Below are 15,225 nucleotides of genomic sequence, written 5' to 3'. Positions count from 1 at the left end.
ACTGAGCTATCCAGGAACCCCAGAAGGCACACCCTTGTGATTACAATAATCTGAATTCTTTTCCAAGCCTATTTGGTATCTTGGAACCAAAGGCTTCATTTTTCTCCACCAAATGAACAGGAATAATAAAATTTATCTCAGAGGTTTATAGGGAAGACAAAATGAAATAGTCTTTGCTAAGAAGTTGGTGAATAGGAGATGCTCAATGAATATTAATGGCTTCCTCATCCTTTTACACTTGTGTATAGATACATATCACTTCAACCTTTATTAAAAGTTATCTTAAATTTTCCATCTCCAAAAGAAATTATTTATACTAATATTTTATATTAGGTCCAGTAATGCCAAAACATCACAGTCTAAGATATATATTATTGACTTCACTCCTGCATTGATTTGGTTGTGGCTGCTGGCCTTAAATTACTAAAACAAAAAACAAAACAAACAAAACACATCACCAAAGAAATGTACTTAAACATGTACTTTCATTTGCAAACTTTTTTTTTCATGACTAAATATTGTCCCCTCTGTTTACTGTTTATATGAATATAACCAATGGATAGAGTCCATGGCCTTCCTAAACTTGAGGGGGATCAGAGAAAAATGTCAAAGATTAAATCACAAATGCTGTCACTTTTGGTTTTGTAGTAAGTCATACTCATTCTACAGTTTTCTCTCCTTTATTAGTATTCTTCCTACACAGTCAAAATTATCATATTAAATGGAGGCTGTTAATGGTAATGAATGCATTTTTTTTTTTTTCAGAATAGGTAGTGTGTCTTTGAAAAAAAAATCTAGGAATAACTGCTTAAAAGGAAGGGGTATGGACTCAGTACTAAGCTAATTTTCATAATCTCATAATCCAATTAGAATTGAGTCTACTTATTTAAAAAGTGAATTGTAAACAGGCATCTTAAGAAATAAGCCTATTAGGGTGGTGACGTTTGAGAAAACAGGAGAAATATTGTCATCCAGAAACAAATGGCTTGAGGGGCACCTGGGTAGCTCATTTGGTTTAAGCATCTGACTCTTGATTTTGGCTCAGGTTATGATCTCAAGGTTCATGAGATCGAGCCCCATGTTGGCCTCTGTGCTGACAGCAGAGATCCTGCTTGGGATTGTCTCTTTCCCTCTTTCTGCCCCTTGCCAGCTCTCTCTCTCTCTACCAAAATAAATAAATAAATTTATAAAAACAAAGGACTTGAATATATTAATGAAAAGAAAAGGTGTATATTATACCTCAGAAATTAGCTGATTTTTCTTTCAGTGTTTTAGAGACTAAACATGTCACCCATTCTTTAGATTTTAGAAGCATCTTTATAATCTATATCCATTTCTTAAGATGTGTTGGTGGATATTGGTTAAATTAAGCAAGTTTTTCTATGTGGTTATATATTAAACTCATTATACATTATAAATTTGAAGATACTTTAAAATGTACATGTAAAATAAAAAATATTTGTGAAAAATTAGGGTGGGTATGAATGGCCCAGGAAGGCAATATTTTCTTTAGTAATACCTCCATACTGTTTCCCTAAAATCCACACTTGCATTGAACAGAAAGAAGCTTTGCCAAGTATATGAATTCAACGTCATGCCTTTCCACAATAGCTATCAATATAATTTGAAAATTTCTCTACAGAATCTGTGACATTTCCTTAAGAAATTTCTATTTTCATTGTGTTAAGCAAGAATTTTGTGCTGGTGGCACACCCTGTGTAAAATATTTCCATGTATGCCTCCAATGGAAGAAAAGGACAGAGTTAAAAGAAAAAAAAAAAGGAAATCAGAGTTGGAAGGTCTAGTCTAACTAATATAGCCTCCTATAAAAATGAGGATGTTCTATGATTTCTTTCTCAAAATGGTCAATCTGTTTGAACACCTCTAGGAAGAATTTAACACCTTGGCAGGAGCTTAATTCATCACTAGAAAATTCCTGTGTATAAATTACAGCTTGAATCAGGCCCTGCCTCCTGGTATCTTTTACTCTTTAAACTCCTATTCTTTAATCTTACCAATGGAGGGGAAATATTTAATATATGTACTTCAATTGTATATGACAATTTTTCAAATACTTGTCTTTTTCAAATAATAGTCTTCTTCAGGTTTGTAGACCCTTATTATTTTGCTAGTTTTTTTTTTTCTGAAGACATTGAGTCTGTCAACATAGACACACACAAATACTCAGAATGAAAACAAAACAAAACAAAAAAACACTTTACATGTGGTCTGACTAGTGATCCATGCCAAGGAGAGGATATGCAAAGTTACTTTAAATTCATTTGAGTTGGGTGTTTCATTCCTATCCAGTCTTGTGTCCATGATTTATATGCTTGCAGTCAAGTGGAATGAGACCAGGTGATTGAAAACCCTGCTCCAGTATTTTCTCACACAGAAGCATGGCAATGTCAGATAAGTTCCCCCAAACAGCCTCACCTCCATTGCTGTCTAGCTGATTTTATTGGTGGTTCCTTCACGTTACTGCCTTCTTGGCCCAAAGCTGGAAACCATGCATAGTGGTAGACAGAAACAGGAGACCAAAGGGAAGTGGGTCTGTCTTTCAAAGAAGAGAACTGATTCATTCTTGCTCCTTCAGTTTCAGCCAGTATCAGTAGCCAGAGTCCACCTGTTTTTTCCTTAATAACTTGTTAGTGGCCTGCTATTTAAAAAAAAGTTATTTAATTCTTATTTTGGAAACAGAATTTGGTGGTAAAAGAACTGTAGCTAATCAAGAAGCTGTTTGTCACCTGCATGAACTGAATATAACCCATAAGGAACTTGACGTGACAGTTACACTGGTAATTTTAGATAAAGAACCAAAAAGACAAAATGTATGTTGGCTGGGGTGAGGTTGTGTGCAGAGTGAGACGTAAGTAGAAGAGAAATCATATATAAAATACTTTCCTTGATTATTGTTTTGAAGTAGAAAAGAGACAACTCAAAAAATTGGAAAAAATATACAAATAATGACGGTATGTAACCCAACTGGCTTATACTTCTTTTCACATCTCCAGAGAAGGAATCCCAAAGTCCTATGGAATAAGCATTCTGCCTAATTTTAATTCTTAACTGGGAAATATAAGTACCTGCATAAGTACAGAAAATATTTTGCCAAAAGTTCAGGAAACTAGCATCTTGTGAGATGATCTTTCATTCTGTGTGTTTTCCACTGACATGATATTAAGCTTCTGTGTTCTGTTAGCCATTGCAAATTGATAGCATTAACAAAATTTGGCTAGGACACTCCTTTCTGCAAACTAGATATTGATTCTGTTTGTTTTGTATTAGTATTACCACATTTTGCAACTGTGATATCTTAAGACATTTATTTATATATACTAAATAGCTACTGTGGGTGGGAGCTTTATTCTGGGCTTTCAGAGCTCAAGAGAACATAACCACTGCTGTCCCTGGATTCAAGCATATTTTCAAAAACTTACATGAGTGGATTTGAACACATATCTTGGAATCTTTTAACCTTCTACTCTTTTATCTATCTATCTTTAAATTCAACTTAGTTAACATACAATGTAATCTTGGTTTCAGGAGTAGAATCCCATGATTCACCTCTTACATGTGGCACCCAGTGCTCATTCCAAGAAATGCCCTTCTTTAATGAGTACTTAGGAGGCTTAGAAGTAGGATTCTGTGTATCCACTGCTCTAGGGTGGAGATTTTCTTTATGTCTTCAGAACCTAGTACATGTTTTAGCATAGTTAGATGCCAATAAATGTTGGTTAAACAACAAATGAGGGCATGGGAACTGCAGTAAGAAATAGCATGTTATGGTTTAAAGATCATTCTTCCATAGAATCATAGATGGTTAGGGGAGCCTTTGAGATCAGTGGATTGGAGAACCCAGTCTACTGATCTTACTGAATTGACGCAGTCCAGTTTCTTGTCCAAAAAGAATCAAATAGATATTATAGATAGGGTTAGAACCCAGGTCTCTGAATTCCCAGCCTCATAATCTGACTTAATTTGTAAAGAAATACACAAAGTTTGTACTAAGGGAAAAATGGAATGTTGTTGAATTTTATTTTTGGTGCTTTTCCACTCTCCCATATAGTACCCCTGACTTTTAGGCAAACTATGCTGCCCTGATTTTGGCTTCACATGATGATGATCACTCAAGGCATGTCCACTGTGGCTAACACATAAGCTTGGAGTATACGCCAATCAAAACATACCTACTGCATTGACTTTTCAGCAACACTAAAGAGAAAATAATAAATTAACATGGATAAAAGTGGAACTAGTAGTTGAGTTACTTTCACACAATGGTCATGAACCTCAAGGAATAAACTAATAATGGAGCATTTTCAAGTGTGGGGTAGGCTGCTGTAGGGAGATAAAAATGGTAAACAAGCCTTTTATGATGCCATATGTTCAACATAACAGAAGCAATGGATATCTGTATATCCATATCTATATCTATATTTCATAGTCCTGAGTTACTTGAGAAAGATCTGGCTTTTATTCTTGCTGCTACCAGAATTTTTCAAAACTCTCTGAGCATCACTTTCTACATATGTGAAAAGAGTTAATAATACTGGCTAATGCTCTTCGGCTGAACACCACCAGAAACATGTCTGTAGTTTTAAAAGTTCACTTTATTATCCATTGCTGCAATGGAGAATACGCATCAGGATAAACAATAGGGCATCTCAGTAAGAGGCTATTAGAAAGCAGACATTGCTCTGGATCAGTTGTTGTCTTGAAATGCGGACAATTCTATGATTATGTGGGTTAAAAAACCTTATCTCCAAGCAGGATAGACAAGAGTGTGTCTAATCACTGTACTTAGCAAAGAAACAGTGGTTACTCATTAGGAGAAAGAATGTTTGGTATTTTGTGATCTGTACAGTGACCTTGTTTTCCTTTGTGCTTAGACAAACTTGTGAGATGGCCTTGTTTGTCTCACATTCACACTGTCACGGAATGACCGTGTGTGAAGTTGGTGTCCTGTGAGTTTGCTCGTGTCCAACAGGAGAACAACATGGCCTAGCTTTGAGTGCCAGACCAGCTTCCAGCAACATTGTGACCTAGCTGCGTCAGCCAACTTCATTTCAAAGGCTATTTAAGAAAAGAGAAATAGAAAGAAATCTTGTGTTTAATATTGTCTTTGTTTTCCTTTTCCTTTTTTTTTTTTTGACAGAGACATGAGAAAAATCTGTTACTAAGAGTGATAAGAACAAAAAAGATCTTTGCTCTATCTCTCCCTTGATTTCTTCTTTTCCTTACATAGTAAAGAGACTTTTGAAATTGAGGACTTTTTTCTTTTTTTCTTGGTTTTAACCCTGATCTATGTAATTTGTGATGCTGCAGTAACTGGAAAAATTCTAGAAAGTTAGTATCAAAACAATGCTCATGAGGAGAGCCTGGATGGTTCGGGCAGTTGGGCGTTTGAGTATTGATTTGGGCTCAGGTCATGATCCCGGCCACAGTCCTGGGATTGAGCCCCCTCATCCATGCTCAGTGCGGAGCCACTTAATATTCTCCCTCCCCTGTCCCCACTAGTCCTCTCCCCTGTTCCTGCTCTCTTTCTCTCTAAAATAAATAAATGAATAAGTAAATAATAAATGAATCTCATGAAATGTAGTAGCTTTGACACACAATTTTGAGTGAGCCTTCCTGATTTTATCATCTTTAATATGCAAATCTTTCTGGACTTGTTCTACAAGTTTGCATTCACCAATAATGGTACTATTGAATATGGTAGAAGTTGGGGGTGGGGGCAGGGAAGAAAGGCTGAATTTTGGTCTTGGGCCCAAGCTCAATAAAGTAAAATTACTTTATGGATGGTGGCAGTTCCATGAAAGGGGAACCCCCTGCCCACATTCTCCCATTGTCAGCGATGGGGCACCAATGAGAGTGGGAGATGATGATCTCCCAGTAGCTCTGTGATCTTCCAATTATTCTTCTGTTAAATGTCAGTCCTTTGTTGTGTTTGCGAAATAGAGTGGAGTGTGTGGCTTTGATTAAGAGTAGAGGTTACGGCTGATTTGAAGACTAGGGGTGTTGTGGGTCTTCTCCTTGGAAAGATTCAAGGCACATTAAAAGAGGAGGGTTAAGATTATCTTGAATGTAAAGCCGCTAAAGAGAAAAGATAGAAAATACTAGCCACCAGCCAAGTGCCCACCTACATGATTTCATGGGAAAGAAAAACAGAAGCACCATGAGCAGGCCACCTACAGGATTATACTGGGAAAGGAAAGAAAAACTATGAAGTTTCTTATGTTAGGGACTCCTAGAGAACCACCTCAGTATCAGACCACCTGCATGCATTTCATGCATATTAACCACCTGCCTACTCTGAGTTCACCAGCTTCAAATGCAGGTAAAAATTTTTGGATATGAAAAATAAAAATATTGTAATAATAATATCTTTTTGTTTCTCTGAACTTTAAATTTTCTTAAATCTTTAAGTGCTTCATTGGCTCCAATCAAGCAAATAGTTACAGAGCATTTAGCACATGGCTGATATTGGGTATGGCACTGTTGATGGGGAGACTTTACAAGTTGTTTCACAGGCCAAGTAATCATATAGCTAAAACCCCCAAATTCCATTTTAATGTATAATTCTTTAATTAGTATTTGTATCTTCACCTCGTGACATCTAGATGTTATACTTGCTTAATTATTAGAATTGAAACTTAAACATTATTTCATTTAATCCTTACCATGACCCTGTTAAGAAAGATACTATTATTTCCTTTTGTTTTTCAGGTGAGAAAACTAAGGTTTACAGAGATAAAGTAACCCAATTTCAAAGGGGTAGTAAGTGGCAAGTCAGGATTCACACGTGTCTGCCTTCTAGCATACGAGCATCACGAGCCACTCTGCTCCTTTGCCTTATTTAAAAGTGATTTCCTTGATGTATTTCTTCCATTTATATCTGGACTTATGCCCTTGTTTTACGCTCACTATAAGTGCATGAGGTATATAGGCCAACCAATTGCTGCTTTCTAGTGATGCGCACACAGCCTTTGTTTTTGAAAATTCCAAACCCGAAGCCAAATGCCCAGTGTATTTTGTCTCTTCGTAAGATTCCACAGCACACATAACATTTTACACTGAATTTATTTTTGTTTCTTCCAGGATCATGACCTCAGGGTGAGAGTGTATACAAAATTCCTAACACATAAAATTGAACCTGTAGCCAAATTAAGTACTCAATATGGCAATCATTTTAGGTTTCCCCAAGAAATATTCTGTCTTCTCTATTTTTTGAGTGTATCCTATTTTGTAAGCAGCATGCGTGATACTTGGAATACATATTTAGTTGAGATTGGCCTTATAGGCTAGCATGTAAGATAAATGAATACACAGGGAATTGGGTCAGTGATGATAAATAGTTAAGAATTTGGCAAGGTAGTGGCTTGAAATCAGCGGTGGTAGGAGTATTTACACCACAGAAATCTGCTAATATTGCAGGTCAGGTTTTGTTTTGCTGTTGCTTTTGTTTTTGTTGTTTTCCCATAGGGGAGAGGAAACTGTGACCACCGTGTTAGGGAAGCCCCTATTTCTGTTAAGGAAGAGATAAAATCATACATTAAGAATGGAGGTTAGTGGAGTGAGGTAAGTGACTTGAAGAAAGTAGAAATGTTTTGTAATAGCTATTGAGAAAAATAAGAAAGAGAAGAGATTGAGACCAAGAGAGAATATTGCAGTTATTATATGTATGTATCTGAAAGAAACACTGAAATTATCAATTGCTGTGTAAAGGTGGTAAAACTGTGAATTTCACATGAAATTTATATGTTTTGGGTAATAATAAAAATTATAGACACAAGTAACGGTTCTGATTTGCTGTCCCTTTAAATTTTGTAGAAGGAAACCATGTGGGATAAGTTTGCCTCTGTCTAAGGATGAAATCTCTTACAGTTTTGTTGTACATAATTGTATTGTCTGGTTTGTCAATTAAGTGTTTTTAAAAGTAACAATGATAGGGGCACCTGGGTGGCTCAGTCGGTTGGGCGTCCAACTTCAGCTCAGGTCACGATCTCGCGGTCCATGAGTTCGAGCCCCATGTCGGGCTCTGGGCTGATGGCTCAGAGCCTGGAGCCTGCTTCCAATCCTGTGTCTCCCTCTCTCTCTGCCCCTCCCCCGTTCATGCTCTGTCTCTCTCTGTCTCAATAATAAATAAACGTTAAAAAAAATTTAAAAAGTAACAATGATGCATTCCATTTGGATAATGTATTACACTTTATAAAGTGCTTTCCTATACATTATCTCTTTTGATCTCATTTACGGTTCATCCTTTGTTGACATATTATTTACTGTATTTCTGTGCAGCTACCAGACCTTCTATAATACACTTTGAAGGAAGAGTCATATAAATGCAAATTTGTTTATATCTGATGACTTTGAGATAAGCAGACTAAGTCTGAATGAAAACAATAGACCCAAAGGGTTAGAAATTCATGGCAAATCGCAGCTATTTCAGGAACAGTTTCATTAGAAAACTCAGAGGAGGTATGTGGGTTTGAAAAACAGTAGGGCAATGTAAAGTACTTGTAGATCAGTGACAAAAATTAATTACAGATTTTTCTTTATATGGCCAAAGTAGATAGACTTAAGTTGAATCATTTCCCTCAGACCAAACATGTAAGAGTGAAAGTAGAAGTTTTAAAATTCCACATATCTTTTCTAGGAATAACAGAGAAAAGGTTTAAATAGAAGTCTCTGATCCTCTGCTCTCCCCAGAATAGTGGTTTCAAAGTTTATGACTGGTCTCTTTTCTACGTATTACAGTGTTCTACTCCAACATCAAGGGCATTGGTGAAGGATTTCACAGATAATTGTCAAGCTTACCTAATTTACTTCTTTAAAAAAAATTCAAGAGGCAGTTGTTGAGTTTAGAAATTTGATTCCTTTAGATAAAAAATTTCTTGATATTCTACCTTTGAATTTGACACTTGTTGCTTGAATGGGCATTATTTTGTGGGTAGTGGTCAGCTGGCTCTTCCTGAATTTAGAGAAATAATTTAAAATATACTTAACTCTCAAGAACGTTAACACTTTTTTCCTATAGTCTTTTGGGAACACTAATAGCCAAAACAATAATAGTTACTTAGAAATTGGAGGATAGTTACGTTTTGTGGCACTTTTAACCTGTTAAACATTCATTCTTAGGATGGCTGTCACATACCAAACTTTTGGGGTATTTTGAATCTTGCGGTAACTTTTTCAAGCCTCCACTGTCTTTCTATTTAATGAATATTTCAGTACTTGAAGTACAATATGCCTCTTGGGTAGCTGGAACTATTAAATGTAGCCTAAACTAATTTCATTGTATAAGAATTATGCACTGTGCAGTTAAATCATTACTGATAAATTACAAGCATGGTTAATTGTTTAAGGATGTGTAATCTACTAATGTGTAGCTGTTCCAGGGCCTGTTTAAACAGATAACTGGGACATTTATAATGTCCTTTCAAATTACCTTAAATGCAATGCTTTCATTTTTAGTATTTTTTAATGTGGTTTAAGACTGAAAGGTTTATTTTGTTTTTTAATGATAAAGACAGGGAATATGCTCTTTATATCATTAAAATATTCGTCCCTTTAACTTTCTCTAATTACATCTTCGTTATTATGAATGTATTTTTCCCACATTAGGAAACAAATGTTGCACTTTTAAATAAATGCAGTTTTTCACTAAAGTACTCCTGTTAAATTGATTATGAATTTATTATAAGGAAAGTTAACAGCTGACCTCTTCCTCTTTGTCTTAGATTCTATGCTTAAATTGGGCTTAACATGCAAAGACTTATATTCAAAGAACATCACTGAAGCTATCCTTTGTGGTAGAAATGGTGCAGATAAATTATCCCATTTAGGGATGCCTAGACGGCTCAGTCTGTTAAGTGTCTGACTTCGGTTCAGATCCTGATATCAAAGTTCATGAGTTTGAGCCCTGCATCTGGCTCTGTGCTGACAGCTCAGAGCCTGGAGTCTGCTTTGGATTCTGTGTCCCCCTCTCTCCTCCTCCTCCTCCTCCTCCTCCTCCTCTTCCTCCTCCTCCTTCTTCTTCTTCTTCTTCTCTCTCTCTCTTTCTCTCTCTCTGTCTCTCTCTCTCAAAAGTAAACATTAAAAATTTCTTTTAAATTAAATTATACCACTTAGTCTGTAAATGTTTCACTAGATATTAGTATGCCTATTTCAGGAATATAATATTTCAAAAAATTGTAAGTTGGATAATACAGTCGTTTAGATGAAAATTGGAATTTTTGCTAGCTATGAACATGAGTTTTGTTGTTTTGTTTTTATTCTTTTCACAACATCTCAGTTCTGATCTAAAAAATATTTGGTTTCAGCGGTGGCAGTTCCTGCAGTATTGGTACCTAGGGTTTTGCATTCTCATTTCATTCTCACTAAGGAACCATGAGAGTTGGAATCATGGTTTGCTGTTTACCTGTTGTATAATATTGTGCAACCCACAGGCCACACAGAACATTGAGAGTATCTGGCTGGTAGTTGGAGAATGTGAGGGACCCAAGAACTGACTTTTGGAAATCCTTCACTGCCAAAAGGATTGGCTTTATAAATAAAAATGCCCAGAAAGTTGAGACCAATCACCAAAGTACTAGAAATCAAAAAGGGTTTTAAGTAGAAATAATTCAGCCTGTTGACAAGTGTGGCCATATCACAGAGTGAGAGTTCACGCCTGTGGTCTGTCAGGTATTTAGAGATCACCTAGCCCAGTGGTTTCCAATTTAGTTGCAAGTAAAATCTTACACTATATTTCAATATATAAGAGAGAGTGGTGGTGTTTATTTTATAAGAAGAATTTAAGCACTCAATTATGATAAATTCCATCATTAAAAGTAAGCACTTTGCACACAAGTATTTGAAATTCTGATTTTTGAATGACACTTGCCTTACATATACAATCTATTTCTCACATTTGTGTGTGGTATATATGTGGAGTATATAATGTCATAATTGTGTACATTCTGTTCGTTTTGAAAATTTAGATGACATATTTCTACAACCCCTGATTTCATCAAATAACAACAGAAAAATACTGGGAATCATGCAAGTCCATTTATTTGCCATTAACTCAAAAGACTAGTTCTGAATATTGTCCAGCAATATTTGTTTGTCTTGATCTTGTCCTGATCTCTCCTTAAAACTAAAGCATTTATTCATTCTCATATTCCTTCTTTTTCTCCCTCCCTCGGGCTATCACAAAGTAACTTTACATACATGTACATCACCATTGATTTTTCCATTATAGGAGCAGCAGAAAAGAGTTCTAAGCATGGTGCCGAAGACAAGACACAGACCATCATTACAGCTATGAAAGAAAGAATGAAGATTAGGGAGAAAAACAGGCCAGAGGTGTTTGAAGTAATTCAGGAAATGTTTCAGATTTCTAAAGAAGATTTCGTGCAGTACACAAAAGCGGCCAAGCAGAGTGTACTGGATGGGACATCTAAGTGGTCAGCAAAAATAACCATTACAGGTAAAAGTAGTTATCTTTAAAATTTCGATTCCACACTGAGATTTTCACATGTCTTAGAAATCACTGCTAATAATAATAGGTAAAGTAAGTAGAATTTTTCTTTCTTGTCAGTATTGACCACTGTAGTTGTATTTCAAAGTTCTCATATATATACTAGATAATTGAAGTAATTTCAGTCTGTTGGTTGTTCTAATCAAAAACTCTTCCAGAGGAAGAAGGTTGTCTTTTACAATAGACTCATCAATGCCCTACAATTTCCAAGAGATTAGCTTTGTAGCTGTCTGCCACTGATAAATTACAAGAGTAGCTAAAAATCTCTTTAGTTAGTTTTTCTTAATGAGAAAACACACATTATTTTACTTAATCCGTGATCGATACCCCTCAAACAATTGATCCTAGAGTCAAGGCAATTTGAGCTTAGTGATGTCTGAAAATATGAACTCCTGAAGTTGCTTACAACATTAACAAGCGCATGCATGTTGTGTTAATGTTTACCAAGCGTCTTAACTTACTCATATAGCACTTATAAAGAAGCTTTTTATTTACTAGGTTGACTTGATCAATAGTGATAGCAAACTTGGGGTGATATGACTCTTGGTTTGGGTCCAGGTAATAATCTCATGGTTTATGAGATCAAGCCCCGAATCAGGTTCTCTGCTGACAGTGCAGAGCCTGTTTGGGATTCTCTCTCTCCCTCTCCCTCCACCCCTTCCACGCTCATGCTGTCTGTCTCAAAATAAATAAACAAACTTAAAAAAAAATAGTAACAGCAAGCTCATAAATAGAAGTACAGTTTAAATTACAGACATTTGGATTATGTTGGATAAACTTTTGCATACTGTATGTGCATCATCATTTCTCTATGTGTGTATGCAGTAATCTATATATAAGTATATAGCTGATGTGTATATGAAAGTGTATGTATATAGTTAATATTCATTACAAGCAAAAGCAAATATTCAAGGAAGGTTTTAATACTTAGCATTTTAATTATTACATTAAGTATTTTTTTAAGTCCTAATGTTCATAATAGAAGCCCTGGAAGTGCATCTGTAAACCCAGTGTACAATGTGTTAGAAAATGCTTCATCATAAATAGTCCCTTTTTTTGTTTGAGGAAATCTTTATATTAAAATGTCCATTTTGGCTTATTTCAGTGGTTTCTGCACAAGGCTTGCAGGCAAAAGACAAAACAGGGTCTAGTGACCCATATGTTACTGTTCAAGTTGGAAAGAACAAAAGAAGAACTAAAACCATTTTTGGAAACTTGAATCCAGTATGGGATGAGAAGTTTTACTTGTAAGTACATAGTGTGAAAATATTATGCTTGTTAATGCATTTGGGAATAAATTTAGTAGAGGCATGCTAAATATAGAAGCAATAAGTATCTCATACTATCTATGCAAAAAAATATAAAAAGTAAGATTGTTATGAAGTCACTTAATACTCTTATATTCTTTATTCTTTATCTATGGAAGCAAGTGAGTAAAAAGAGTATTTCAAACAAAAGGTGGCATGGTTGGGGTGACTTTACAGGAGAAAAAGGAATAAATAATTTTGTAACTTGGGTTGACCCAACGCAATGAGGAATTTACTGGCTTGATTGACCAATATTTTGACGTCTGAAGATTTATGTCTAAAGGCAATAGATTTGGGCAGGATTTGGCCCATCCCACCTACACCATGATGAAATGGTTGATGATAACTTTTACAACCTCTCATTATCTGGGAGGTCATTTATTTTTAAGTGTCTTATATTTTACACTAAACAGCAAAAAGTTATTTTTCTGACATGGGTTCTTTTCTTTCTAGAGACATAAAATTACTTCCACTTAGCATTTGGTAGAAATGAAAATTCCTAACCCTGAATTTAAGGACAGTCATTTCATTTTCTTTCCTCCTTTCTGTGCTGATGGTTTAAACATGGATCTTGTTAACATGCTAAGTAAGTGAACTTAACACCTCCAGCTTGTTTGGGAATATAGGCAATAGTGAGTAAGAAATGAAAAGCTCTTCTTGTGTATATGGGCTGATGAGGGAAATGTTGAGAAATAGACTTGGGAAGTTTGTTGGGACTAAATAACAGTGGGTGCTATAGAATGAGTTTGGATGATTCCTCCCTTCACACTGATAGAAGGAACCATTTTTATATTCCTTCATTTGTTAACAGAAGGCAAAAGTCAATTGACAGTCATAATTTCAAGCCTCGAAAGCAGTAAAATAATGAATCAAGCAGGATAAGGGCAACAAAAAAGGACAGGACTATGGCAAACTTAGAGCAACTGACTCTTGGAAAAATAGTCTAATTCTAGAGTACTTTGCGTTAAAAATCCTCTTCATCCCCCTATTGCACCTATTCCACCTATTCACCCCCCTTTATCCCAGAATTCCAGACAACCAGTGATCTTTTTACTGTCTCCATAGTTTTATCTTTTGAAGAACGTCAAAGGGTTGGAATCACACAGTATGTAACCTTTTCATGTTGGCTTTTTTCTCTTAGTAATAGACATTCAATTTCCTCCATGTCTTTTATATGGTTTGATAGTTCATTTCTTTTTAGCACTGAATTTTATTCCATTGTCTAGCTGTGTCAGTTTATTTATCTGTTGACCTACTGAGGAACATCTTGGTTGCTTCCAAATTTTGGCAATTAAGAATAAAGCTGCTATAAACTTTCATATGCAAGTTTTGGTGTGAACATAAGTTTTCAATTCCTTTGCTCAAATGCCAAGAGGCATAATTGCTGGATTGTATGGTAAGAATATGTTTAGTTTTGTAAGAAAACCATCAAACTGTCTTTTAAAGTGGGTGTACCATTTTGCATTCCCACCAGCAATCAATGACGGTTCCTGTTCATCTGAATCTTCTTTAGCATTTGGTATTGTTTGTGTTCCAGGCTTTGGCCATTATGATAGGTGCATCGTGGTATATTGTATTCACTGTCATTTCTCTGATGACATATGATATGCAGCATTCTTTCAAATGCCTATTTGCCATCTGCATATCTTCTTTGGTGAGGTTTTTATAAGAATTTTTAAAGAAGAGGTTTTTTTTTTCTAATTGTTGAGTTTTAAAAGTCTTTGAATGTTTTGGATAATAGTCCTTTATCACATGTGCTTTTTGAAAATATTCACTTCTTATTCCCTTTAAATTGTCTTTCTCTACTTCACTTTTTAACACATGCACAACTTAAAACTGTTTTGATGTCCTTGACTGCCAATTCTCACATCTCTGTCCATTCTTAGTAAGTTTTGCCTGATAGATTTTTCTCTTCATTATGTGTCATATTTTCCTGCTGCTTCACATGCCTGGTAACTTTATATAGGATGCCAGATTGCAAAAATTACCTTGCTGGTTGATGGATATTTCTGGCATCCTATAAATATTTCTGAGCTTTGCTGTGAAAAATAATTAAGTTACATGGAAACAGTTTGGGGTTTTTTTTTGGATGTTGCTTTTAGAATTTGTTAAGTTGAAATGAAATAGTGCTCAACTTTGGGCTAATTATTCCTCAATACTGAAGCAAGACTCTACTGTGTAGTTTCCCCACTGACTCATGAATGATAAATTTTTCAAGTCTTCCAGGTAGAAACAAGCACTATTTCTGGTGTTGGTCAGTGCTGGGCACTGTTATTTGTAATTCTTTTGATGCCTCTTACCTGGGCCTTGAGTGGTTTCAATATGTCTTATCATGACTTACTTGATTACTCAAGAGGAACCCTCTGCAGATTGTCAAACTTTTCCTTCTGTTCA

The 15,225-nt window shown here is 35.5% G+C and overlaps 1 protein-coding gene across 5 annotated transcripts in view; it reads left to right on the top strand.

The window, feature by feature from the left end:
- Window positions 1-15,225, top strand: part of UNC13C (unc-13 homolog C) — a 599,100-nt gene that overhangs the window by 256,114 nt on the left and 327,761 nt on the right. For all 5 annotated transcript variants that reach the window (XR_008299165.1, XM_027067285.2, XM_053223997.1 and 2 more), the window contains 2 exons: window positions 11,246-11,473; window positions 12,630-12,771. Coding sequence is in view for 4 of the 5 variants with exons in the window: in XM_027067285.2 (XP_026923086.1) it covers window positions 11,246-11,473; window positions 12,630-12,771 (370 nt within the window). In the remaining variant the exon portion in view is untranslated. The remainder of the gene's footprint in view (window positions 1-11,245; window positions 11,474-12,629; window positions 12,772-15,225) is intronic.

Source organism: Acinonyx jubatus, chromosome B3 (genome assembly GCF_027475565.1).
Source record: "Acinonyx jubatus isolate Ajub_Pintada_27869175 chromosome B3, VMU_Ajub_asm_v1.0, whole genome shotgun sequence".
Classification (NCBI taxonomy): domain Eukaryota; kingdom Metazoa; phylum Chordata; class Mammalia; order Carnivora; family Felidae; genus Acinonyx; species Acinonyx jubatus.
This window is presented reverse-complemented; position numbering and strand designations above follow the sequence as displayed.